The sequence below is a fragment of the Nycticebus coucang genome, chromosome 22 (genome assembly GCF_027406575.1).
Source record: "Nycticebus coucang isolate mNycCou1 chromosome 22, mNycCou1.pri, whole genome shotgun sequence".
Taxonomy (NCBI): Eukaryota; Metazoa; Chordata; class Mammalia; order Primates; family Lorisidae; genus Nycticebus; species Nycticebus coucang.
This window is the reverse complement of record NC_069801.1, coordinates 24,680,064-24,701,518: the sequence shown is the minus strand read 5'-3', so window position 1 is coordinate 24,701,518 and position 21,455 is coordinate 24,680,064. Positions and strand designations below refer to the sequence as shown.

The 21,455-nt window shown below is 40.8% G+C and overlaps 1 protein-coding gene across 14 annotated transcripts in view; it reads left to right on the top strand.

Annotated features, from left to right (window-relative positions):
* The window catches only part of PUM1 (pumilio RNA binding family member 1), a 153,816-nt gene that overhangs the window by 59,101 nt on the left and 73,260 nt on the right, over positions 1-21,455 (top strand). For 8 of the 14 annotated variants that reach the window (XM_053576844.1, XM_053576843.1, XM_053576842.1 and 5 more), the window contains exons 4-5: positions 19,540-19,648; positions 20,614-20,792. The exons of 5 other annotated variants lie outside the window; for them this stretch is intronic. In XM_053576844.1, the coding sequence (XP_053432819.1) occupies positions 19,540-19,648; positions 20,614-20,792 (288 nt within the window). The remainder of the gene's footprint in view (positions 1-19,539; positions 19,649-20,613; positions 20,793-21,455) is intronic. One more of the 14 variants, XM_053576838.1, reaches the window with a different exon arrangement.

Sequence of the window (21,455 nt, the reverse complement as noted above, 5' to 3'; positions counted from 1 at the left end):
AAATCTGATAAAGGAAATCTGTAAAGTATTTCTGTATATGAAGTGATAATGAATTCTGCCTTATTCACAAAGAGTAGAATAACGTGAGATATATTTAAATTATTGCTGCAGATTCTCATTAGACATTATATAGGAATTTTGTTTGGTAGAATGGCTCATAGAGGGAGGAATTTGATAGTGATTTGAGAAAGGTGTTAACTCCCGAACAAGTAAAACTTGTTGGGATAGAGGTAGCACTGGGTCAGAACACTGAAAGCCACAGCTTCTAGCCTTTGTTCAAACATTCATCTTCTTTGGGCTTTGCTTTTTTTCCACTGGTAAGACAAAGATGTTGGACTGGGTAGTTTCCCAGGACCTTGCCTGGTCTGATGTTCTTGGAGTTTGCCCTTATTTTTGTCTTAGAAAATAGAAATAGTTCTGGGTTTTTTAGGGTATGCCAGAGAGCATCTAAGGGTGATTTTAGATTGACTTCCCCTTGTGATTAGATTTTGTAACTTTTCATTAGCTTCTGTAAGGTGACTAATACACAGTCTGCAGCTATCTGCAACACTGAAGTGCGTATCAGATAGAGTTCATGGGGTGGTAATTTTGGAATCAGGGCGATTGTTAGCCCCGTGGTCAAGGCCAAGTATCTTCAGTTCCTTCTCACATCTTTCCATTTTGGCAAACAGAGTGTCTCAGAATTGGAGGCTTTTGAGTAGCCAAAAGTACTTCTAGCCCCGGAAGGGCTACCTTAACATTGGCAATTCCTTATAATTAGAATTTCATGAAAGTAGCTCAGTTGACTCCAAGATGGAATGAATTCTGGAAAGGAGATGTATTCGTCTGCCAGTACAGTCATTTAGCCTTTCTTGCAGAGGAGAGGAAAAATTAGTAATGCCTTAAGGTGTATTAAACAAAACTATCTGACCAAGCAGTGGAACTAATCCTCTTTTTACTCCCCAAAATGGAGCTTTTGAGTCTAGATAGAAATGGTAAAAGGTGCCTAGTTTCATTAACCTTCTGGTTTGGGGGTATTTTTTTTTTTTTTTTGTAGAGACAGAGTCTCACTGTACCGCCCTCGGGTAGAGTGCCGTGGCGTCACACGGCTCACAGCAACCTCTTAACTCTTGGGCTTACGCGATTCTCTTGCCTCAGCCTCCCGAGCAGCTGGGACTACAGGCGCCCGCCACAACGCCCGGCTATTTTTTGGTTGCAGTTTGGCCGGGGCTGAGTTTGAACCCGCCACCCTTGGCATATGGGGCTGGTGCCCTACTCACTGAGCCACAGGCGCCGCCCTGGGGGTATTTTTTGACAGCTTGCTTTTAAAACAAAATGTTTTGCTTTAGGGAAAACAAAATTAGCTAGGCTAAGTGGCCTTGATGAATAAGATCTAAATTAATGATTTCTTGGTATTAGGTTAATGACTGTGTGTTAGAGGTGATGTGACCTTTTCATGGGTATTGTATGGGGGAAGTTCCTGGGATTTCATAATAATTTATGGACTGTGGGTATTTTGAGGAATATGATAGGAGAGGGTGTCTTCTATCTTCTAACCTTGGAAATGTGGGTACATCTGACATTTGTGATTTCTAGTTCCCACTTGAGACCTGTGTGTAACCCCACTCATTCCTACATGGGAGGACTAGGCACACCTACTACTCTGTGTTTTGAGCTATCTTCTGTTTGAATGCAGCAAATCGTACTCTTGCTGATCAACATGCTGCTTAATCTGTCTTCATTTAATTTCTTCCTTTCATCATTTTCCTTTGGCTAAAATGTTATTCTTTCACCCACATCAGGGTGCTTTATTTGAGAGTAAAGCAACTAAATAACTACAATAAATATTAATATGTTTCAATAAATATTACTATCTATGGTGTTATCAATATTATTATCTATTAAGATTCTCCCAACAGGTTTTTTTAGAAACAGAGTCTCACTGTGTCATCCTGGGTAGAGTGATGGGGCGTCACAGCTCACAGCAACCTCAAGCTCTGGGGCTTCAGCAATTCTACTTGCCTAAGTAGCTGGGACTATACTACAGGTGCTCACCACAAAGCCTGGCTTTATTTTTTTTCCCTCAAGCTGTCGCCCTGGGTAGAGTGCTGTGGCTTCACAGTGCACAGCAACCTCCAACTCCTGGGCTCAAGCAATTCTGCCTCCACCTCCCAAGTAGCTGGGACTACAGGCACCTGTCAAAATGCCGAGCTATTTTTTGATTGCAGACGTCATTGTTGTTTGGCGTGCCTCGGATGGATTCGAACCTGCTAGCTCAGGTATATATATGGCTGGTGCCTTAGCTGCTTGAGCCACAGGCGCTGAGCCTTTTTCTTTTTTAAAGAGACAGAGTCTCACTTTATCGCCCTTGGTAGAGTGCTGTGACGTCACAGCTCACAGCAACCTCCAACTCCTGGGCTTAGGTGGTTCTCTTGCCTCAGCCTGCCAAGTAGCTGGGACTACAGGTACTTGCCACACACCTGGCTATTTTTGTTGTAGTTTGGCTGGGGCCGGTTTTGAACCCCCCACTCTCGGTATATGGAGTCGGCGCCCTCCCCACCGAATCACAGGCACTACTCCGCCTGGCTATTTTTTTGTTGCAGTTGTCGTTGTTTGGCAGGCCCGGGCTGGATTCAAACCTGCCAGCTATGGTGTATGTGGCTGGAGCCCTAGCTGTTGAGCTATAGGCGCCAAGCCATTTTTTTTTTTTTTTTTTTTGGAGACTGAGTCTCAAGCTGTCACCTTTGGTAGAGTGCTTTGGTGTCACAGCTCATAGCAACCTTCAACTCTTGGGCTTACGAGATTCTCTTGCCTCAGCCTCCCAAGTAGCTGGGACTACAGGCGCCTACTACAATGCCTGGCTATTTTTTGCTGCAGTTGTCATTGTTGTTTAGCAGGTCTGGGCCAGGCTTGAACCCGCCAGCCTTGGTGTCTGTGGTGTATGTGGCCGGCACTCAAACCACTGAACTACAGGCACCACCCAATCAGTTCCTCTTTTACAGCTTTTGTATTCTCACCACCTAGAAACTATGGAGAGGAATTCAAATAGCTAGTGATTTCTGTCATTCTTATTGGCCAAATTTATTATATATATAATGATTTGTGTATATATGACGATGTTTTCTGTTTCTCCATACACAAGTTTGTTGAGGTAGGGCTTTCAGCTAAGAATGTACTTCGTAAACAGTAGCTGCTTAATACATTGTGTTGAAAGAATCATGTAATAGTAAATATTTTTTTCTAAGTATGGATTTCTCTTTGATTTGACTTTTACATCAGAAGTTGGTATCGCTGTCAGCCAAGGGATTGGCTTAGTTCATTCAATTCAGTAAATACTTGGTGGTATTTTCTTTTCATCTGAAAAGATGTGAGGGATGTGAGGGTATGGAGGAGAGGATAAAGAATAGACAAATTGAAACCATGTATTCAACCTCTCTGCAAATACATACATACTCTTTCACATATTCTTTAGTTAACTTTTACAAGCTTGGAGTATGTATGTTGATACTCCTTGTATATTTGTTAGCCATGTCTATGAAACATTCATTTCCTGGAGTGAAAGAAAAAGGGAAATACTGTGATCTTTGCCTTTTTCTTCTCAGTTTAATAATTAAAAATATCCTGAGATTGGGTGTATGGGTGGATTGAAGTATTTGGTTGAATATTGAGGTGAAGTAGTCTGCTCTCAGTTGAGCTGTTTGCTTCCTGCCTAGGGGATGTGAAAGGGTTGATCATGACACAGTCCAGATACTTTGACAGTTTTTTTTATTAAATCATAGCTATTACATTAATGCAGTCATGGGGTACAGTGTGCTGGTTTTATATACCATTTGAAATACTTTCATCAAACTGGTTAACATAGCCTTCACTGCATTTTCTTAGTTATTGTGTTCAGACATTTGTACTCTACACTTAGTAAATTTAACATGTACCCTTGTAAAATGCACCCTTGGCATGGTCCCACCCTTTCAGTTTTATTTGTGAGCTTTTATAGTTTCCTAAATGGTTTGGGAGTTTGTCTTTTATACACTGGGCTCTAAAAGTACTATTATAAGAATTATTAATGTAATCGTTGAGGTATACACCTATTATATCATGAATGTGGTATGGTGTAGGTCAAACCATATAGTTTATATAAATATGTAAACAAACATATGACCTTATTTATAGGTAATAGAAGTAACATAGGAAACCATACTGTTCATATATGAACATGCATGCTATTCCTATATTATGCAGAAAAACCTGATTCACCCTAGGCATTTAATCATTTTCTGAGCAACCTTATTAATCTGTTAGGTTTTATGAAGGTAGTAGAGAAGTTGTTTGCTTTGGCTCTGTGCCAATAATTTGAAATGGGAAAGCATAAAGAAAACTTTGCATTTAGATTCAGGAAGGGATGTGCATGGAAGAAAGGATTAGGGTACAGCTTCTTCAGGCTTATTTAATATGACAACATGGAGTTTGAGGGGCTAACAGTATTTCTGAATGTTTTTTGAAGGACTTGGTTTATGAAAGAATGAATGGTATCTTTTATTTGCTTGGCTTCCAGGATGAAGTTGTTGACAGTGGTTATGTTCTTTGTTGTGTAAAAAACATGGGAAACCCCTGTGCATTTTGGAGTGTAACAGCAGTCATCAACTGAAGAGCCCACAATTTGCAGTTTTAATTTGTGATTGTCCTATAATTTAGGCACTACCAAATTCTTTTTTTTTTTTTTTTTTGTAGAAACAAGAATCTCACTTTATTGCCCTCAGTAGAGTGCTGTGGTGTCACACAGTTCACTGCAACCTCCTACTCCTGGGCTCAGCAATTCTCTTGCCCGGCTATTTTTTTTTTTTTTTATTGTTGGGGATTCATTGAGGGTACAATAAGCCAGGTTACACTGATTGCAATTGTTAGGTAAAGTCCCTCCCGGCTATTTTTTTGTTGCAATTTGGCTGGGTTTGAACCCGCCACCTTCGGTATGTAGGGCTGGTGCCCTACCCACTGAGCCACAGGCACCACCCCTGAATTCTTTTTTTGAGAGAGAGTCTCACTTTGTTGCCCTCAGTAGAGTGCTGGGGTGTCACAGCTCACAGCAACCTCAAACTCGTGGGCTTAAGCAATTTTCTTGCCTCGGCCTCCCAAGTAGGTGGGACTATAGGCGCCTGCTACAGTGTCTGGCTATTTTTTTTTTTTTTGTTTTAGTTGTCATTGTGGTTTGGCAGGCCCAGGCGGGGTTCAAACCCACCAGCACCCCTGTATGTGGCTGGAGCTGCAGGTGCCGAGCTAGAGCTACCAAATTTTTCCTTCTATTTGATTGCTATTTTTAGAGTCTCACTTTATCGCCCTTGGTAGAGTGCCGTGGCGTCACAGCTCACAGCAACTTCCAACTTCCTAGGCTTAGGCGATTCTCTTGCCTCAGCCTCCCGAGCAGCTGGGACTACAGGCACCTGCCACTATGCCCAGCTATTATTTTTGTTGTAGTTTGGCTGGGGCCGAGTTTGAACCCGCCACCCTTGGTATATGGGGCTGGTGCCCTACTCACTGAGCCACAGGCGCCACCCTGATTGCTCTTTTTGCTTTTACTTTTTTCCAGCAACCCACAGAAGATTTTCAGGGCAACAATAATACCCTTTGGACTTATAGAACTTAAAGTTGTGATACCATAAACACTTTCATACTGGGATACATTTTGAACTATCTTTTACACTTAGCTGACTCTGCTGAATAGGTTCCTAATTGAAAGAACTTCAGTGGTAGACTGGCTTATGTATACTTAGTGATTTCATTCTTGATCATCATAATGAGCTATGACACTTAACTTTTGAAATTATATGGCTGCTTTTTCTTTTTAAAAACATGCAGTGAAAGCTGAGAGAGTCATCTAAACTGCAATTCCTTCCTTGCCTCCACTTTCATAGGTCCCTTCTCTGAGCATTTCATGCCTTGAGTACTGCCAGATCTTCTTTGTTTGCTTAGACTATTAACATCCCTTTGCTTTCCCTCACCCAGTTTTGTGGAGGAATATCAGATAATCTTAAAAAATACATTTTATGATGATACTCCCTGTTGCTGCCTGTTGGGTTAGAGCTCACCTCTATGCAATGGCACTGGCACTAGTTGTGCCTTTTCATCCTCTGCTGCTGTCTTCTGTTGCTCGGTAGTCTCTAGGTGGGCACCTGCTCTGCCTGCTTTCTCTTTTACCTTTATCATTGTGGAAGGTCCTTTGCATTGTCTTGCCCACTCTAAATATCGCCCCTTCCTTTAAGGCACTCTTGACCAGTCCAATCCCAGGTTCATGTCTTCATTGGTGGTCAGTTATTGTTCTTTCTTCATCTGTAGCAGGTTGTGAAGTTTAACAGTCTGACCAAAAGAGGATGCAGGATTAAAGGTCTAGATTAAAGAGGATGCAGGATACTTCCTTAGTGAGTAGCTATATGAATGGGAAGTAAAAATTTGGACAGTCATATTTCTTAGCTGCCCATTAGGCAGTGTGCTTATCTTGAAATCTCTTACAATAGGCCACACCTATAATCTTAGCACTTTGGCAGGTGGGAGGTAGAGGAAAGAGGATTGCTTGAGACCTGGAGTTTGAGACCAGCCCAGGCAACAAAACGAGGACCCATTTCTACTAAAATTAAAAAAAAAAATACTTTGGGGTCTGAAGAATGTGGATTGCTTGAATGAGCTCAGGAGTTAGAGAACAGCCTGAGCAAGAGTGAGACCCCCCATCTCTACTAAAAAACAATAGAAAAACTAGCCTGGCATTGTGGCAGGTTCCTGTGGTCCCACCTACTTGGGAGGCTGAGGCAAGAGGATCACTTCAGTCCAAGAGTTTGAGGTTGCTGTGAACTATGACACCACAGCATTCTATTCAGGGCGACAAAGCAAGACTGGTTCAAAAAAAAAAAAAACCCCAAACAAATAAAAACAACCTTGTAATTGTATCAGTTTGATTCCTTGTTTTTCTTTTTAATCTTTCAAGCTCTTTCACGGCAAAGAATGTCTTTTATTATTTTGTATTATTTCCATTAGTAGCTAATGCAGGCTGTGCATTTTCGGGTATGTGCAATTAGTATTTTTGTAGACATTAGTTAGTACTTCAGATGATGAAACTTACTTTTTCAATGGCGAGAAAAGCAATGTTGTTTTTTTTTTAGACGTGGGAGAAAAGATCAGGTCATCTCATCTTGACCAGCCATAAGTGATCGCGTGAGTTCATCCATCCCTAGTGGGGGAAGTGTTATTTGAAGGTGTCAGATAACCACTATTAGCATTGACTAATAACCCAGGAAAAGTTTTAAAAATCTGTTAATTCATATAATGCATAATTGTGCAACAAATTAAACTTTTCTTTTTTATAAGGAGTATATTAGATTTTTACCCTGTAAAAATTTTAAACAGTAATTATTAGATCAGATTGTGATGATGCCTGATAGAGAAATGTGGAAAAAAAATTATAGCAGATGTTAATTCTTATTTATTTATTTTGAGACAGAGTCTCACTATGTTGCCCTCACAGCAGCCTCACCAGTTCATAGCTATCTGAAACTCTTGGGCACAAGCGATCATTTTGCCTCAGTTTCCCACGTAGCTGGGGTTACGGGTGCCTGCTGCAATGCCTGTTTTTAGTGACTGGCTCTTGCTCTTGTTCAGGCTAGTCTTGAATTCCTGAGCTCAGGCAATCCACCGGCCTCAGTCTCCCAAAGTGCTAGGATTATAAGTATGAGCCACCTTGCCTGGCCCTTAGACAATTTTTTTTTTCTTTTTTTTTTGTGATTTGAATAAAATGAAAGGAAACAAAAGAGAAGAAGAAAAATATTTTAACATCTAAGAATAATCGTTAGGCTGGACATGGTGGTTCACGTCTATAAATCCTAGCACTCTGGGAGGCAGAGGTAGGGGGATCCCTTGAGCCTCAGGGAGTTCCAGACCAACCTGAGGAAGAGCGAGTCCCCATCTCTACTAAAAATAGAAAAATTAGCCAGTGGTGGGGCCTGTAGTTCCATCTACCTGGGAGGGTGAGGCAGGAGGATTGCTTAAGCCCAGGGTTTTGAGATTGCTGTGAGCTAGGCTGAGGACCTGGTACTTTAGCCTGGGAGTAGAGTGAGGTCTTTTGCCCCCGTAAAAAAGTCTTTCCATGAGTATTGAGTAACTTGGATAAAGAGGATACAGGATACTTCCTTAATGAGTAGCTATATGAGTGGGAAGTAAAAATTTAGACAGTCATATTTCTAAGCTGAAAGAGTAGGTGAAAACTAAAACAAAAAAATTTTTATGCTTTATATATTTATTTTTAATTAAAAAGTAACTGGCCTATAATAAAACCACTGAGCATTTTAAATATTTCTTATTTAAACTACAGTTTTCGAAATTCCATTATTTCAGGTTAAGTGTTCCTTTTCTGAAATGCTTGGGACCAGAATGTTTTGGAATTTTTTTTTTTTTTTTTTTAATTTTGACCATCCTAGTGTAGAAATGTGAAGTGCTCCAGTGAGTATTTCTTTTTTTTTTTTTATTGTTGGGGATTCATTGAGGGGGTGAGTATTTCTTTAGAATATGACATTGGTGTTCAAAAAGTTTCAGAGTTTGGAGCATTTCAGATCGTGGAATATGGGATTATAGATATTCAACATGTGTCTGCTTCCTTAATATTTGAAACTTAAGATATGAGTTCCTTTCCTTCCCTTTCCCTTTTTTCTTTTTTTTTGAGACCTGGATAGAGTGCCATAGCATCATAGCTCACAGCAACCTCCAACTCTTGGGCTCAAACAATCCTTCTGCCTTAGGTTTTCTATTTTTAGTAGAGACAGGGTCTTGATTTTTGTTCAGGCTGGTCTCAAACTCGTGAGCTCAAGCAATCCACCCTCCTTGGCCTCCCAGAGTGCTAGGATTGTAGGCGTGAGCCACTGCCTGAGTTCTTTTCTTTTTTTATTTTTGAGCCACAACACCCAGCAATTTTTTTTTACTTCCTATTTTTAGTAGAGGCAGGGGTCTGCTCTTGCTCAGGCTGGTCTTGAGCTCCTGAGCTCAAGCCGTCTGTCGCTCAGCCTTCAGCCTTCCAGAATGCTGAGATTACAGGTTTGAGCTACTGTGTCAGGCCATGAGTTCTTTTCTTAAAATTACCACTGTCTTTTGTCATTTTGAAATTATGTTGAAGTGAAATATGTCTGCTTAAGAGGAACTACCTTATTTGTAGTGAATTCTAGATCACCATAATCAATATTTATCAGAAATAAGTTGTAAATCATAAGAAAAAGAATGTGTATGTGGGGCGGCGCCTGTGGCTCAAAGGAGTAGGGCGCCAGCCCCATATGCCGGAGGTGGTGGGTTCAAACCCAGCCCCGGCCAAAAACCACACACACACACACACACAAAAAGAATGTGTATGTGTCTGTGTGCATTTTATTGACCCCACACTCCAACAGAGCCTTACTCTCTTGCCCAGGCAGAGCACTATGGTGTCAGCCTATCTCATGGCAACCTCATACTCCTGGGTTCAATTGTCCTCCTGTCTCAGTGTCCCAGGTACTATAGGTACCTGCCACAATGCCTGGCTCATTTTTTCTATTTTTAGTGGAGAATGGGGGTGGTGGGTCTCGCATTTGGTCTGGTTGGTCTTGAAAGCTTTTTTTTTTTTTTTTTTTTTTTGAGACAGAGTCTTAAGCTGTCGCCCTGAGTAGAGTGCCGTGGCGTCATACCTCATAGCTACCTCGCCTCTTAAGTAGCTGGGACTACAGGTGACTGCCACAATGCCTGGCTATTTTTTTCGTTGTAGTTGTCATTGTTATTTTAGCTGGCCCGGGTTGGATTTGAACTCACCAGCTCTGGTGTATGTGGCTGGTGCCCTAGCTGCTGAGCTGCAGGCGCCGAGCCTGGTCTTGAACTCTTGAGCTCAAGGGATCCTCCCACTTTGGCCTCCCAGAGTTCTAGGATTATAGATATGAGCCACTGTGCCCAGCCCAAAATGTATATTTTGCAAAGTAATTCAAAATCCCACCACACCAACAGGTACTTTTCCGTTATTATTTTTCTTCCCAGTCTTGATTCATGATGGAAGAGTGCACAGGAGCTGTCTTTACATGCACGGTTTTGTATTCTAGTTATAAAATGCTAATGTTATTTTATAAATGTTATACATAGTCATGACTTTTTAAAAATTTGGATTTTGTTGTTGTTGAAATAAATACTCAGTAATGAATATGGGTCTTTTTTTTGAGGGAGGCAAGTGGAGAGGTGAACAGGTTCTTGCTGTGTTGCCCAGACTAAAATGTAATGTATCATCATAGCGCACTGCAACATCTAACTCTATGGGCTCAAGAAGTCCTTCTGCCTCAGCCTCCCAAGTAGCTGGTACAACGGCCTACACCACCATGCCTGGTTAATTTTTCTATTTTTTTTGGTGCTGTGTTGCTCAGACTGATCTCGAACTCTTGGCCTCAAGAGATCCTCCTGCCTTGGCCTCCCCGGGTGCTAGGATTATAGGCATGAGCTGTTGTGCCTGGCTTAGAGTATGACACTGCATGTATTTTCTGAGACATTTATTGAAGAATTGTGCTAATAGTAAATTGAACTTGTTTTATTTTTAAGACTTCAAACAGTATCAAGCTATTTCCTGGGGTAGAGTGCCATGGTGTCACTGTAGCTCATAGCAACCTCCAACTCCTGGGTTCAAGCCTCTTACCTTAATTAATTAATTAATTTTTTGTAGAGAAGTAGACTCTTACTACTAAATCAGAGATGACTGGATGACTCATTTTATCGCCCTCGGTAAAGTGCTTTGGCATCACACAGCTCACAGCAACCTCCAGTTCCTGGGCTTAGGCGATTCTCTTGCCTCGGCCTCCCAAGTAGCTGGGACTATAGGTGCCTGCCACAAGGCCCGGCTATATTTTTGTTGCAGTTTGGCTGGGGCCTGCCACCCTCGGTATATGGGGCCAGTGTCCTACTCACTGAGGCACAGGCGTCGCCCTGTTTTTTTATTTTTTAGTAGAGACAGGATTTCTGTCTTGCTCAGGTTAGTCTTGAGCCCTGAGTTCAAGCAGTTGTCTGCTCCCCCTCCCTCCTCGCACCGCCTCCCACCATGCTGGCCTGCTTTTATGTTTTTTAAAAGTGATCTTTCAGAGAAGGTATTTTAGTAAAGTAAAAACTTTTTTGTATGTGAAGTTTTAGTAATAAACTTATAAAAGAGTTTAGTAGTAAACATAATAAACAGCATAATTCTTAGTATTTATGAAAGCATTTTGTGTACTGTCTCACTTGGTTTCACAACAACAGTCTATGGGGGGGGGGCCTTTTTTTTTTTTTTTGTGGTTTTTGGCCGGGGCTAGGTTTGAACCCACCACCTCCGGCATATGGGACTGGTGCCCTACTCCTTGAGCCACAGGCGCCGCCCAGGTCCTCAAACTTTTTAAATAGGGGGCCAGTTCACTGTCCCTTAGACTGTTGGAGGGCCGGACTATAGTTTAAAAAAAAAAGTATGAACAAATTCCTACGCATACTGCACATATCTTATTTTGAAGTAAAAAAACAAAACGGAAACAAAATACCATCACACTGCCGCATGTGGCCTGCGGACTGTAGTTTGAGGACCCCTGGTCTGTGGTATAGGGAGGCTAGATAAGTCCCCTAGGGCATTAAAATTTTGAGAAGGGACTTCTGAAAAAGACTGCTTGTTTTCATAGAGAAGACTAAATCATGTCATTATCAGTGGTTACCAGTTACACTTCTTCATTCAGTCAGTTCTGAAAGATCCTTTTTCTGAGTTGATTTCAACTTCTCTTTACTGAGAGTGGGATAAAAATATATACTAAGAGATTAATACTTCTTTTTGTTGTTATGTCTTACCAGCTAGTTAAATATCAGGTATTTGACTCCTGCATTGGCTATTGCAATGAAAGCAAGTTTGTGTTGGAAGTTTGAGATCCCCAATATTAGATTAAATCTGATCATGCATCCAAGGTTGTAACATGCCTGTGAGTAGTATTTCTTACATAGCCCAGTTTCTGCTCTGAGAGAGCACTTTATGCAGCCGGTATGAGTGTTGAAGCATTTACCTAGTATTTTATTCTTTGAGTACAGAGTAGTTGGAGTGTGTCCACTTAGTGTTGAGACCATTAGAAAACCTCATTGATAATATCCCCATGCACATGTTAGTGATGGTTTGGGCAAGCAAATGCAGGTTTTAATAATCATCTTGCCTGTTTGCAGTTTTTGCAAAGCCATACTCATGGTTCTTGTGTTTTGTTTGTTGGGGCTGTTAATTTTATGAGATTTGTACTGAAGTGATCTGGGTGATAGCTGTGCTTTCTATATCTGCTAGTTGAGTACACAGGAGCATTTGATTGGCAAACCACTAGTATCATTATGTCTGTTGGTTGCTGATTTGCTCTTAAGAAGAAGAAAAGCAGCTGACTTTTGGAGTGGTTTCTATGACTTCAGCATTGTACTATATCATTATACACTTTATCTCATTTTTGTTCACAGCAGTTCGTTTTGTAGGTGAGAAAACTGAGGTGGATTAAATACATATAGATGAAATTTAAAACCAGGCCTTTAACTGATTTAGAACATTCATGTATGTTTTATCACTACAGTCCTTAAAATAAGAAGCCTAGAGGTTCTTGATGTTCTCAATTTTTTGTCTCCTTTGTGTTCAAAGGCTTTTTAGCAAGGGTTTATGGTGGGATGATTATGTAAATGTGGCTTTGTGTATTGTCTTTTTTGATTAGGTGAAAAGGATAAAAGATGTTTCCAGACAAAGTTTGGAAGTTTCCAAATGGTTAACATTTCTATCTTGTTCTCCATGGGTCTTAAGAATAAAGTTTACTGATTTCTTCTCTTAAGTCTTTTACATACAATTCAGGGTGGATAAACAGTGTGTTTTTATCTTAAAGATTTGAGAACACACATGATTGTTGGGGGTAGTTAGGAATCCCATTTAAAAGAACATTATAAGAAAGACATTACAAAGTCTTTATTATTGCTGGGGGGATGATAGGACCTCCCAAATCCTGGTCTCAGTTTCTAAAGTCTTGAAATAGACTCTTACTACTAAATCAGAGATGACTGGATTATTGAGTTGACCCTTTTCTCCCAGTCTCCAGCCACAACCACAAAAGACTTAAAATAAAATACAATCTCCTAATTTATAAGGGGAAATAACTATGAAATGGACAGGATAATTGGGTTCAGTGTTAGGCATGCGTGGCTGCGGGACTAAGCCAGTTCTTATGAGAAGGTTGCTTGGTAAGCACAGTTATAGCCAGGGAAATTACTTGAGGTTTTTAGTGTCTACTATAATTAAGCTACTCTCTATCCTGATACATTAATTGCTTTTCTAGGGGTAGACATATTTGTGCATTTTATGCCCTTTCCCTAAATGTGCCAACTGGATAATACGGCTTTCCTTTGCTTTTGTTGGACCAATTCTGAATTCCTGTTACTTTCTTTTGAAATTGTCTTTTAATATTCTTACTGCTTAATCTTTGTTTAAAGTGAACTTTGTAAATCTCTGCTGGGATCTGTTGCTTTTTGCTCTGTCAAAAAAAAAAAAAAGTCCTTATAAGTTCTTTTTTTTTTTTTTTTTTTTTTAATTTTTTTGTAGAGACAGAGTCTCACTGTACGGCCCTCAGTAGAGTGCCGTGGCGTTACACGGCTCACAGCAACCTCTAACTCTTGGGCTTACGCGATTCTCTTGTCTCAGCCTCCCGAGTAGCTGGGACTACAGGCGCCCGCCACAACGCCCAGCTATTTTTTTGTTGCAATTTGGCTGGGGCTGGGTTTGAACCCGCCACCCTCGGCATATGGGGCCGGTACCCTACTCACTGAGCCACAGGCGCCGCCCTCCTTATAAGTTCTTAATGGGGTAAATAGGAAGTGGCTCAGATGAAGGTCTGGTATCTTCTAGTGTTTATACCAGAGGGTTGGTGAACCAAGGTAATTTAGCCAGTGCTGTGTATGATGTTGGGTTATTGTTGAATTTCAAATAACATTTGATAGTTTCCAGCTGCTTTTAATATGATCAACTGAATAATAAGGCATCTTAGTTTAGTTTACTCTTGAATATAAGAGATTGCTACTAATTCTCAGTGAGCTTAACATGTCAAAGTAGATTTAATTTTGCAGAGTTAAAAAAGTCAGTCATTTTTAATACGGAAAGTCTATAAGACAAAGTAGGAGAGAATGTGAAATGGAATGGAGATAATTATTTTTTCTAAATTTAAAAGCATTTTATTTTCAGCACTTGATTTTAAATATTAGAAATGTGATAAGTGTTTCTTGAAGACTTAACTCCTAAAGAAGTGTTTCAAATATACAAAAATACCTCCTCATATTAACAACTACATTAATTACCCCAAAGTTTAATGGCTTAAAACAACACAATTGTTTAAAACTCAGTTTTGGCTGGGCTCACACCTGTAATCCTAGCACTCTGGGAGGACAGGCATGTGGATTGCTTGTGCTCAAGAATTCAAGACCAGCCTCAGCAAGAACGAGAAATAGCTGGGGCTTGTGGTGGGTGCATGTAGTCCCAGCTACTCCGGAGGCTGAAGCAAAAGGATCTCTTGAGCCTAAAAGTTTGAGGTTGCTGTGAATAGTGGAGCCATGACACCCTGGTACTTGGTACTCTGTGGAGGGCTACAAAATTGAGACTCTGTCTCAACAACAACAAAACAAAACAACAGCTACAACTGGAAAACAACTTGTAGTTTGTATAGGCCAGAAACCCAGGAATGGCTTTCCTAGATCTTCTATTTCAGCCTCTGTCCTAAGCTGCAGTCAGGATTTCTACTGTGGTTGCATTCATCTCAAACCTTGGTTGGGGTAGGCTCACTTCTGTGGTTGATGTCAGGACCTGTTCATTGTTGGGCTGAGAGTTTCAGTTCTTAATATGCTGTTGTCTAGAGTTCTTTCTTGGTTCCTTGTGATGTAGACCTTTCTGTAGGACAGCTCACAGCATAGAAGCAGTCTTTATCAAAATGAACAAACAGAGAGTGAGATGGAAGGGCACTGCCTTTTGTAACATACTCTAGAAAGTAACATCCCATTATCTACTTGCCTTATGTTATTTCTTGGAGGCACTTCACTGGGTCCAATGCCTAGTAAAGGGAAGAGGTATTACATAAAGGCACAAGTGCATGGAGGCAAAGATCCTTAGAAATCATCTGAGATGCTACTTGTTGCAACAGGTGAGTGTAGATAGATAAGCTTTGCTAGGAAAGAGAGAAAAGGTAGGTTTTGTGTCAGATACAGAGACATTTAAGGGGTGGTACCTGTGGCTCAATGAGTAGGGCGCCGGCCCCATATACTGGGGGTGGTGGGTTCAAGCCTGGCCCTGGCCAAAACTGCAAAAAAAAAAAAGATATTTAAGAGTTTTGCTAAGTTTTCTTCTGTCTTTTCCCAAGTATCTTGGCTTAGTATTTTGCTTTCTTCCGTTTGCAGAGAACCCTTGCACCTCTCCACTCTCCCCCAACCTTCCCACCATCATGCTATGACTATCTTCTCCTACCTCCTTTTTCTTTTCATTTTTTTTTTTTTTTTTTTATCGTAGAGACAGAGTCTCACTGTACCGCCCTCAGGTAGAGTGCCGTGGTGTCACAGGGCTCACAGCAACCTCTAACTCTTGGGCTTATGCGATTCTCTTGCCTCAGCCTCCCAAGCAGCTGGGACTACAGGTGCCCGCCACAACACCCGGCTATTTTCTTGTTGCAGTTTGGCCGGGGCTGGATTTGAACCCGCCACCCTTGGCATATGGGGCCGGCGCCCTACTCACTGAGCCACAGGCACCGCCCCCTTTTTCTTTTCTTTTCTTTGAGATAGAGTTTCAAGCTGTCACCCTGGGTAGAGTGCTGTGGCGTCATATCATAGCTCATAGCAACCTCCAACTCTTGGGCTCAGGTGATCCTTTTGCCTCAGTTTTTCTTTTTCTTTTGAGACAGAGTCTTACTATGTCATTCTCAGTAGAGCTTAAGCGATTCTTCTGCTTCAGCCTCCTCAGTAGCTGGGACTACCGGCACCCGACTTGTCATTGTTTAGCAGGCCTGAGTTGGGCTCAAACCCGCCAGTCTCAGTGTATGTGGCCGGTGCTCTACTCACTGAACTATGGGTGTCAAACCATTTTTTTTTATTTTTTTTTATTTTTATTTTTTAATTTATTTTATTTTTTTTTTTTGTAGAGACAGAGTCTCACTGTACCGCCCTCGGTAGAGTGCCGTGGCGTCACACGGCTCACAGCAACCTCTAGCTCTTGGGCTTACGCGATTCTCTTGCCTCAGCCTCCCGAGCAGCTGGGACTACAGGCGCCCGCCACAACGCCCGGCTATTTTTTTGTTGCAGTTTGGCTGGGCCTGGGTCCGAACCCGCCACCCTCGGCGTATGGGGCCGGCGCCCTACTCACTGAGCCACAGGCGCCGCCCCAAACCATTTTTTTTTTTCTTTTCTGAGATAGAGTTTTACTTTGTTGCCCTTGGTAGAGTGCTGTGGCTTTACAGCACACAGCAACCTCCAACTCCTGGGCTCAAGCAATTCTTTTGCCTCAGCCTCCCAAGTAATTGGGACTACAGTCACCTCCTACAGCACCCAGCTATTTTTAGAGCCCAGGTTCTTGCGTTGGCTTAGGCTGGTCTCGAACTCATGAGCACAGGCAATCCATGTGCTTTGGCCTTCCAGAGTGCTAGGATTACAGATTTGAGCTACCATGCCTGGCCAGCTTCTTTTTTCTTTATCTTTTCTAAACTTATCTTTTAATTCCTTGCCCTTTCCATTAATAACAGTTTATTGATCTTCTTGTTGCTACTTTGTGAAATCTTAGGGGAGTTCTAGTACTTTTTTTGGCTGCTCCTAGCATCTATTTAAGATTTCTATTTATATGGATGATATAATAGTGGGAGAAATGGTTGCCTCTTGGTGGCTGAGCTAGGAGCTTGGTTTTTGGGTGTGTATTCCTTTGAGACTTTGTTGCATTGATTACTACTTTGAAGTAGAATCTCAACTTTTTAGCACTCTGCTTCATGTTTGATGTGTTGTTTCTTTTTGAGGGAATTTGGTCTGGAAACAACTTTGCTTATGTGTTTACTTGCTTGTTTTGGCTTTGCACAGTATGACAGCTGGCATGCTATTGTGAAAGATGAGAGGATCCCAGACCTGATTTTTGAAGCCTTCAACTCGAAGGCTTTCAGTAAGCAATTTTTCAACAAATTGTCCACAAGACTACCTGTTTGCATATGGAGGATGGTACTTTGAGAAGCTGTTCCCTGAGTTTTGAATAGAGTTTCTGTGGGGATGGATGGACAACTAAAAACATCTAATGGCCAAAAATGGTTTTGATTACCTTTGTTCTCTTCCCACTATTATGTGGAGCATAAAAGTAACCAGCAAGTGTAGTGACCCTTGCCCTGACATTCTTTCTTCTGAAACATAAAGGAGTAGTTAATGTGGACTCTTGTTTATTCTCATTCTTTACAAAATACAGGAGAAAATTAGAAATTTAGTTAGGGTTCAACCAATGGGGAAAGAAATTCTAGTTGCAGTCTTTGGAAAGGGCATTTTTGAGACTAAAAGGGGAAAAAAACAGGTTAAAGACAGGAATTCTTGAATTGTTCCTTGCATGTTTTACAATTCAGTAATACGTTTTGAGTATTCTATCTGTGATTTGATGGCTATTTTTCTTAGGTATGATGCCACTGAATATGTTTACTGAGAACCAACTGTGTTAGCACTTACCAGTAGGATCTCTAATCATCAGAGCAATCTGAAAAATATTTCCTTCATCAGTAAAAAGAGAATGAGGTCCAGGGCAGTTTGTAATATTTCACACTGGAACTTCAAAGTTGTCTAGGCCAGTGCTTCAGATTTGAATTGGGTCCTCTGCTATTTTATTTTGCTCCCCAGTCTTCCCTAAATCCTCTCAAGGTGACAGACCTGAGAGGCCCACCTGGAATCTACTACTACTTTTAACTATTCCTTTTTAAGGAATTTAGGTGTCAGTGCAATTAAATGCCGGATCAAGGCCTCTTGGTGTCTTTTGACATCATCATCTTTGATTAGAAAATGACAAACTAGGGCCTGAAGTGTGTAGAAAACTGCTTTGGTCCTAGTGGTAAATCCTGTCCATGAGATAGATTTATAGTGTTACTTAAGGGTAGATTAAAATTTTGCTGAGAGACCCAGAAATTTTATTTGGCAAGCTGAGATTTCTTTTAGTGAGGGCAGAGTTCAGTTATTCTATTATTACTGGATTCTGGATTAAATGGGAAAGTCAAGCCTTTATTGTCAAGAAGGGGAGCAAATGTTTTGTGCTTCTGAGTTTTTTTTTTTTTGGTAGAGACAGAGTTTCACTTTATGGCCCTCGGTAGAGTGCCATGACGTCACAGGACTCACAGCAACCTCCATCTCCTGGGCTTAAGTGATTCTCTTCTCTCAGCCTCCCGAGTAGCTGGGACTACAGGCGCCCGCCACAATGCCCGGCTATTTTTTTTTTTTTTTTTTGGTTGCAGTTCAGCCAGGGCCAGGTTTGAACCCACCACCCTTGGTATATGGGGCCGGCCCCCTACCGACTAAGCCACAGGTGCTGCCCTGCTTCTGAGTTTTTATTGTATTCCTTTGAGAAATTCAACTCTCCAGTTGTGTCCTTTTACATTCAAAAGCGTGGTTAAATACTATCTGAAACTTCTTAGTTTCTTGTCTGAGTAACAGCAGTTGAAAAAGGAGAGGGAACATTTTAGTGAGTGAAAGTTGGTGACCAGACAGATCCAAGAAAGATGGGGATCGAGTGGAATTGTACTTTTTAAACCTGGTCACTAATGCTTTGCTCTCATGTAAAACTGTGTTTTGCTTGAAGGGTACTTGGCATTTCTTTGGTTGAAGCTTTAATAAAGTTCTCATATTGGTTTAGGGTCAGGGCCTACATTTCTGTGAAGAATAGAATGATTTGTGCAGTCGCAATAATGGCATTACCAAACAATGTTAAAATTAATGGAGATTAGGAGATTTTATTTCCCTTCTGGTAATTGGGGAATGGTTTTTCTGTCTCTCCAAAAATCTTGGAATTGGTTAATGTTGTAGTTGGGAGAGGTTTTGGCTAATAGAATCTCTGTGTATAAAGGAAGAGAATTTTGCTTCTAGCATTCCATAGCTGAGGTTCACAGCTGGCTTCGTGCTCCAGCTCGAGTAACTTTGTATGGTAGTTAGTGCACATACAGGCAGAAGCGTTAATAGTTGTGGGTATTTTTTTTTTAAATAAGAGTCCACTTAGCAGTTAGCTTATTGGGCCAAAATTAGTTTCTCTCCCCCTTCCTTAAAAATCTTGCCATGGGTTGAATGGATAAATGTAGATACTTAAACTGACCCCTTATTGGTGGTTTGATCTCTCCCAGTCCCTCCACCCCCTGCCTTTCTGTGACTTTTACCAAATATACAGTAGAGCTCTGACTACAGCTATGTAGTCAGAAGACTGATTACAGACCTTCAGGGCACATGAGCATCTTCAATACTCTTGTCTAAAAGAAAGTGTTGACTGCTGTACGTTCATCCTTTATGAATTCTTTAAAAGCATCTATTATTTTTAATTTGCAGCAGCTCTTGCCAGGTAAAAAGTTTTGGGAAACAGATGAAACCAGCAAAGATGGACCAAAAGGAATATTCCTGGGTGATCAATGGCGAGACAGTGCCTGGGGAACATCAGGTAATCTAGATCTAGCATCTGTACTGTGATTTATGCCTGTCTTAGAGCTCCTTTCCTCAGCAATTGGCAAGTCATGAATTTAACATCAGTGACATAAGCATGTCAAGCAATGTCCTCTCCTGTAGTATAATTGCTGTTAAGGAGCTTATATGATGTAATTTATTAAAACATAATTAACACAAAGTTAAATCTTCATATTTTTTGAAGTGCTAGCCACAGGGCAATGGTCTTATTTGAAATGACCATAATTTGAGCTTAACTTTTTGTTTTGTACTGCTGTCAGCATACCTGGAATTAGAAAACCCACACCTGCCATTTAAAGTTCATGTTCTTTTTCTCCTCCCCTGTGTACTGTGTATGGGATGATCTATTTTTAAATGTAACTGGGACCAAATCAAGTCACTGGGCATGGACATTCTTTTGACAGACTACCCCTGAAGAAGGATGGGGACATCTTACAGAGATAGACATATGACAGCAGAAAGAAGTGACGGATGATAGGAAGGAGACAGGCAGAAAACCCCAAAAGCTGATGTGCTGCGTTATAGTACATTGTAAGAACAGAACTTCATGATGACAGTGAGTCATCAGAAAAGACCAAATTATGTTGTTTTTAAAAAGGGCAGTAAAATCATATTTTGTTTTAGTAATATCATCAGTAACATATATTAAATAGAAATCCTGCTACTTGAAAGGGATATACATTATTTTATCCACTTAGCTAGATAAACCAGTTATGAGAATGCTGTATTTCTCTACTTTTCTGGATATAAACGAGGGTGTGTTCTGTTTCCTTAGCTTATGTTGAATGTCATACTTAGGGAAAGACACAATAGGAGGTTTTGGCTCAATGGATCACGGCAGGTTTCCTGATTTCCCAGTCATTGGTTTATCCACGAGACATCACTCATAATTTGTTTGAGCCTCTGGCTGCACTGTATCATGCTTGTGTATCTTTTTTGTAGATCATTCAGTTTCCCAGCCAATCATGGTGCAGAGAAGACCTGGTCAGAGTTTCCATGTGAACAGTGAGGTCAATTCTGTACTGTCCCCACGATCGGAGAGTGGGGGACTAGGCGTTAGCATGGTGGAGTATGTGTTGAGCTCATCCCCGGGCGATTCCTGTCTAAGAAAAGGAGGATTTGTAAGTTGGCTTGAGGAACTTGTTCCTACCTCTCTCTCTCTTTTTTTTCTCCTAAAGCAAAACATGCCTGTTTAGTTTCTTTAGATACTCACAGCACTAATTACAGGGTATTTTAAAACACTATAAATAGAGCTCAGCAAACATAGTAGGAGCATAAACTAAACTTTTTAAAAATAGAGAAATAATGTTTTTTTGGAAGACACATTGATAACGTGAGGTAAGAACTGAATTTAGATCAAAGTTGATTGATCTATTAGAAAACACTACTTTTAGTTTAAAAGAAAAAAGAGAAGGAATTTTTTAAAAGCTGAATTTAGAAAAAAAAAAAGCTGAATTTGGGTTGTCAGTAGGGAATTTCAGATGTGAGTGCAGTGATTTACCATCACTCAAGAAACTTAAAAATGAATCTGATCTGTAAGATCATTCTTTGTTTGCTAGCTAGACTTTATCTAATTGGTCAGCTTTGGCCTTCCTCAAATAGCTTTACTTCTCATACCTGTCAGGAAACTAGACATTCTGTTAATTCTTTACTTGTTTTTTTATTTTTATTTTTTGAGTTCATCATCATTGACTTCTCTAATGCTAAATTGCAGTGAAAGCCATCTCTCTGTCTATGCCTCTGCCTTTTAAGGCTTAAGCAGCCTTCTTCAAGCATTTTGATAT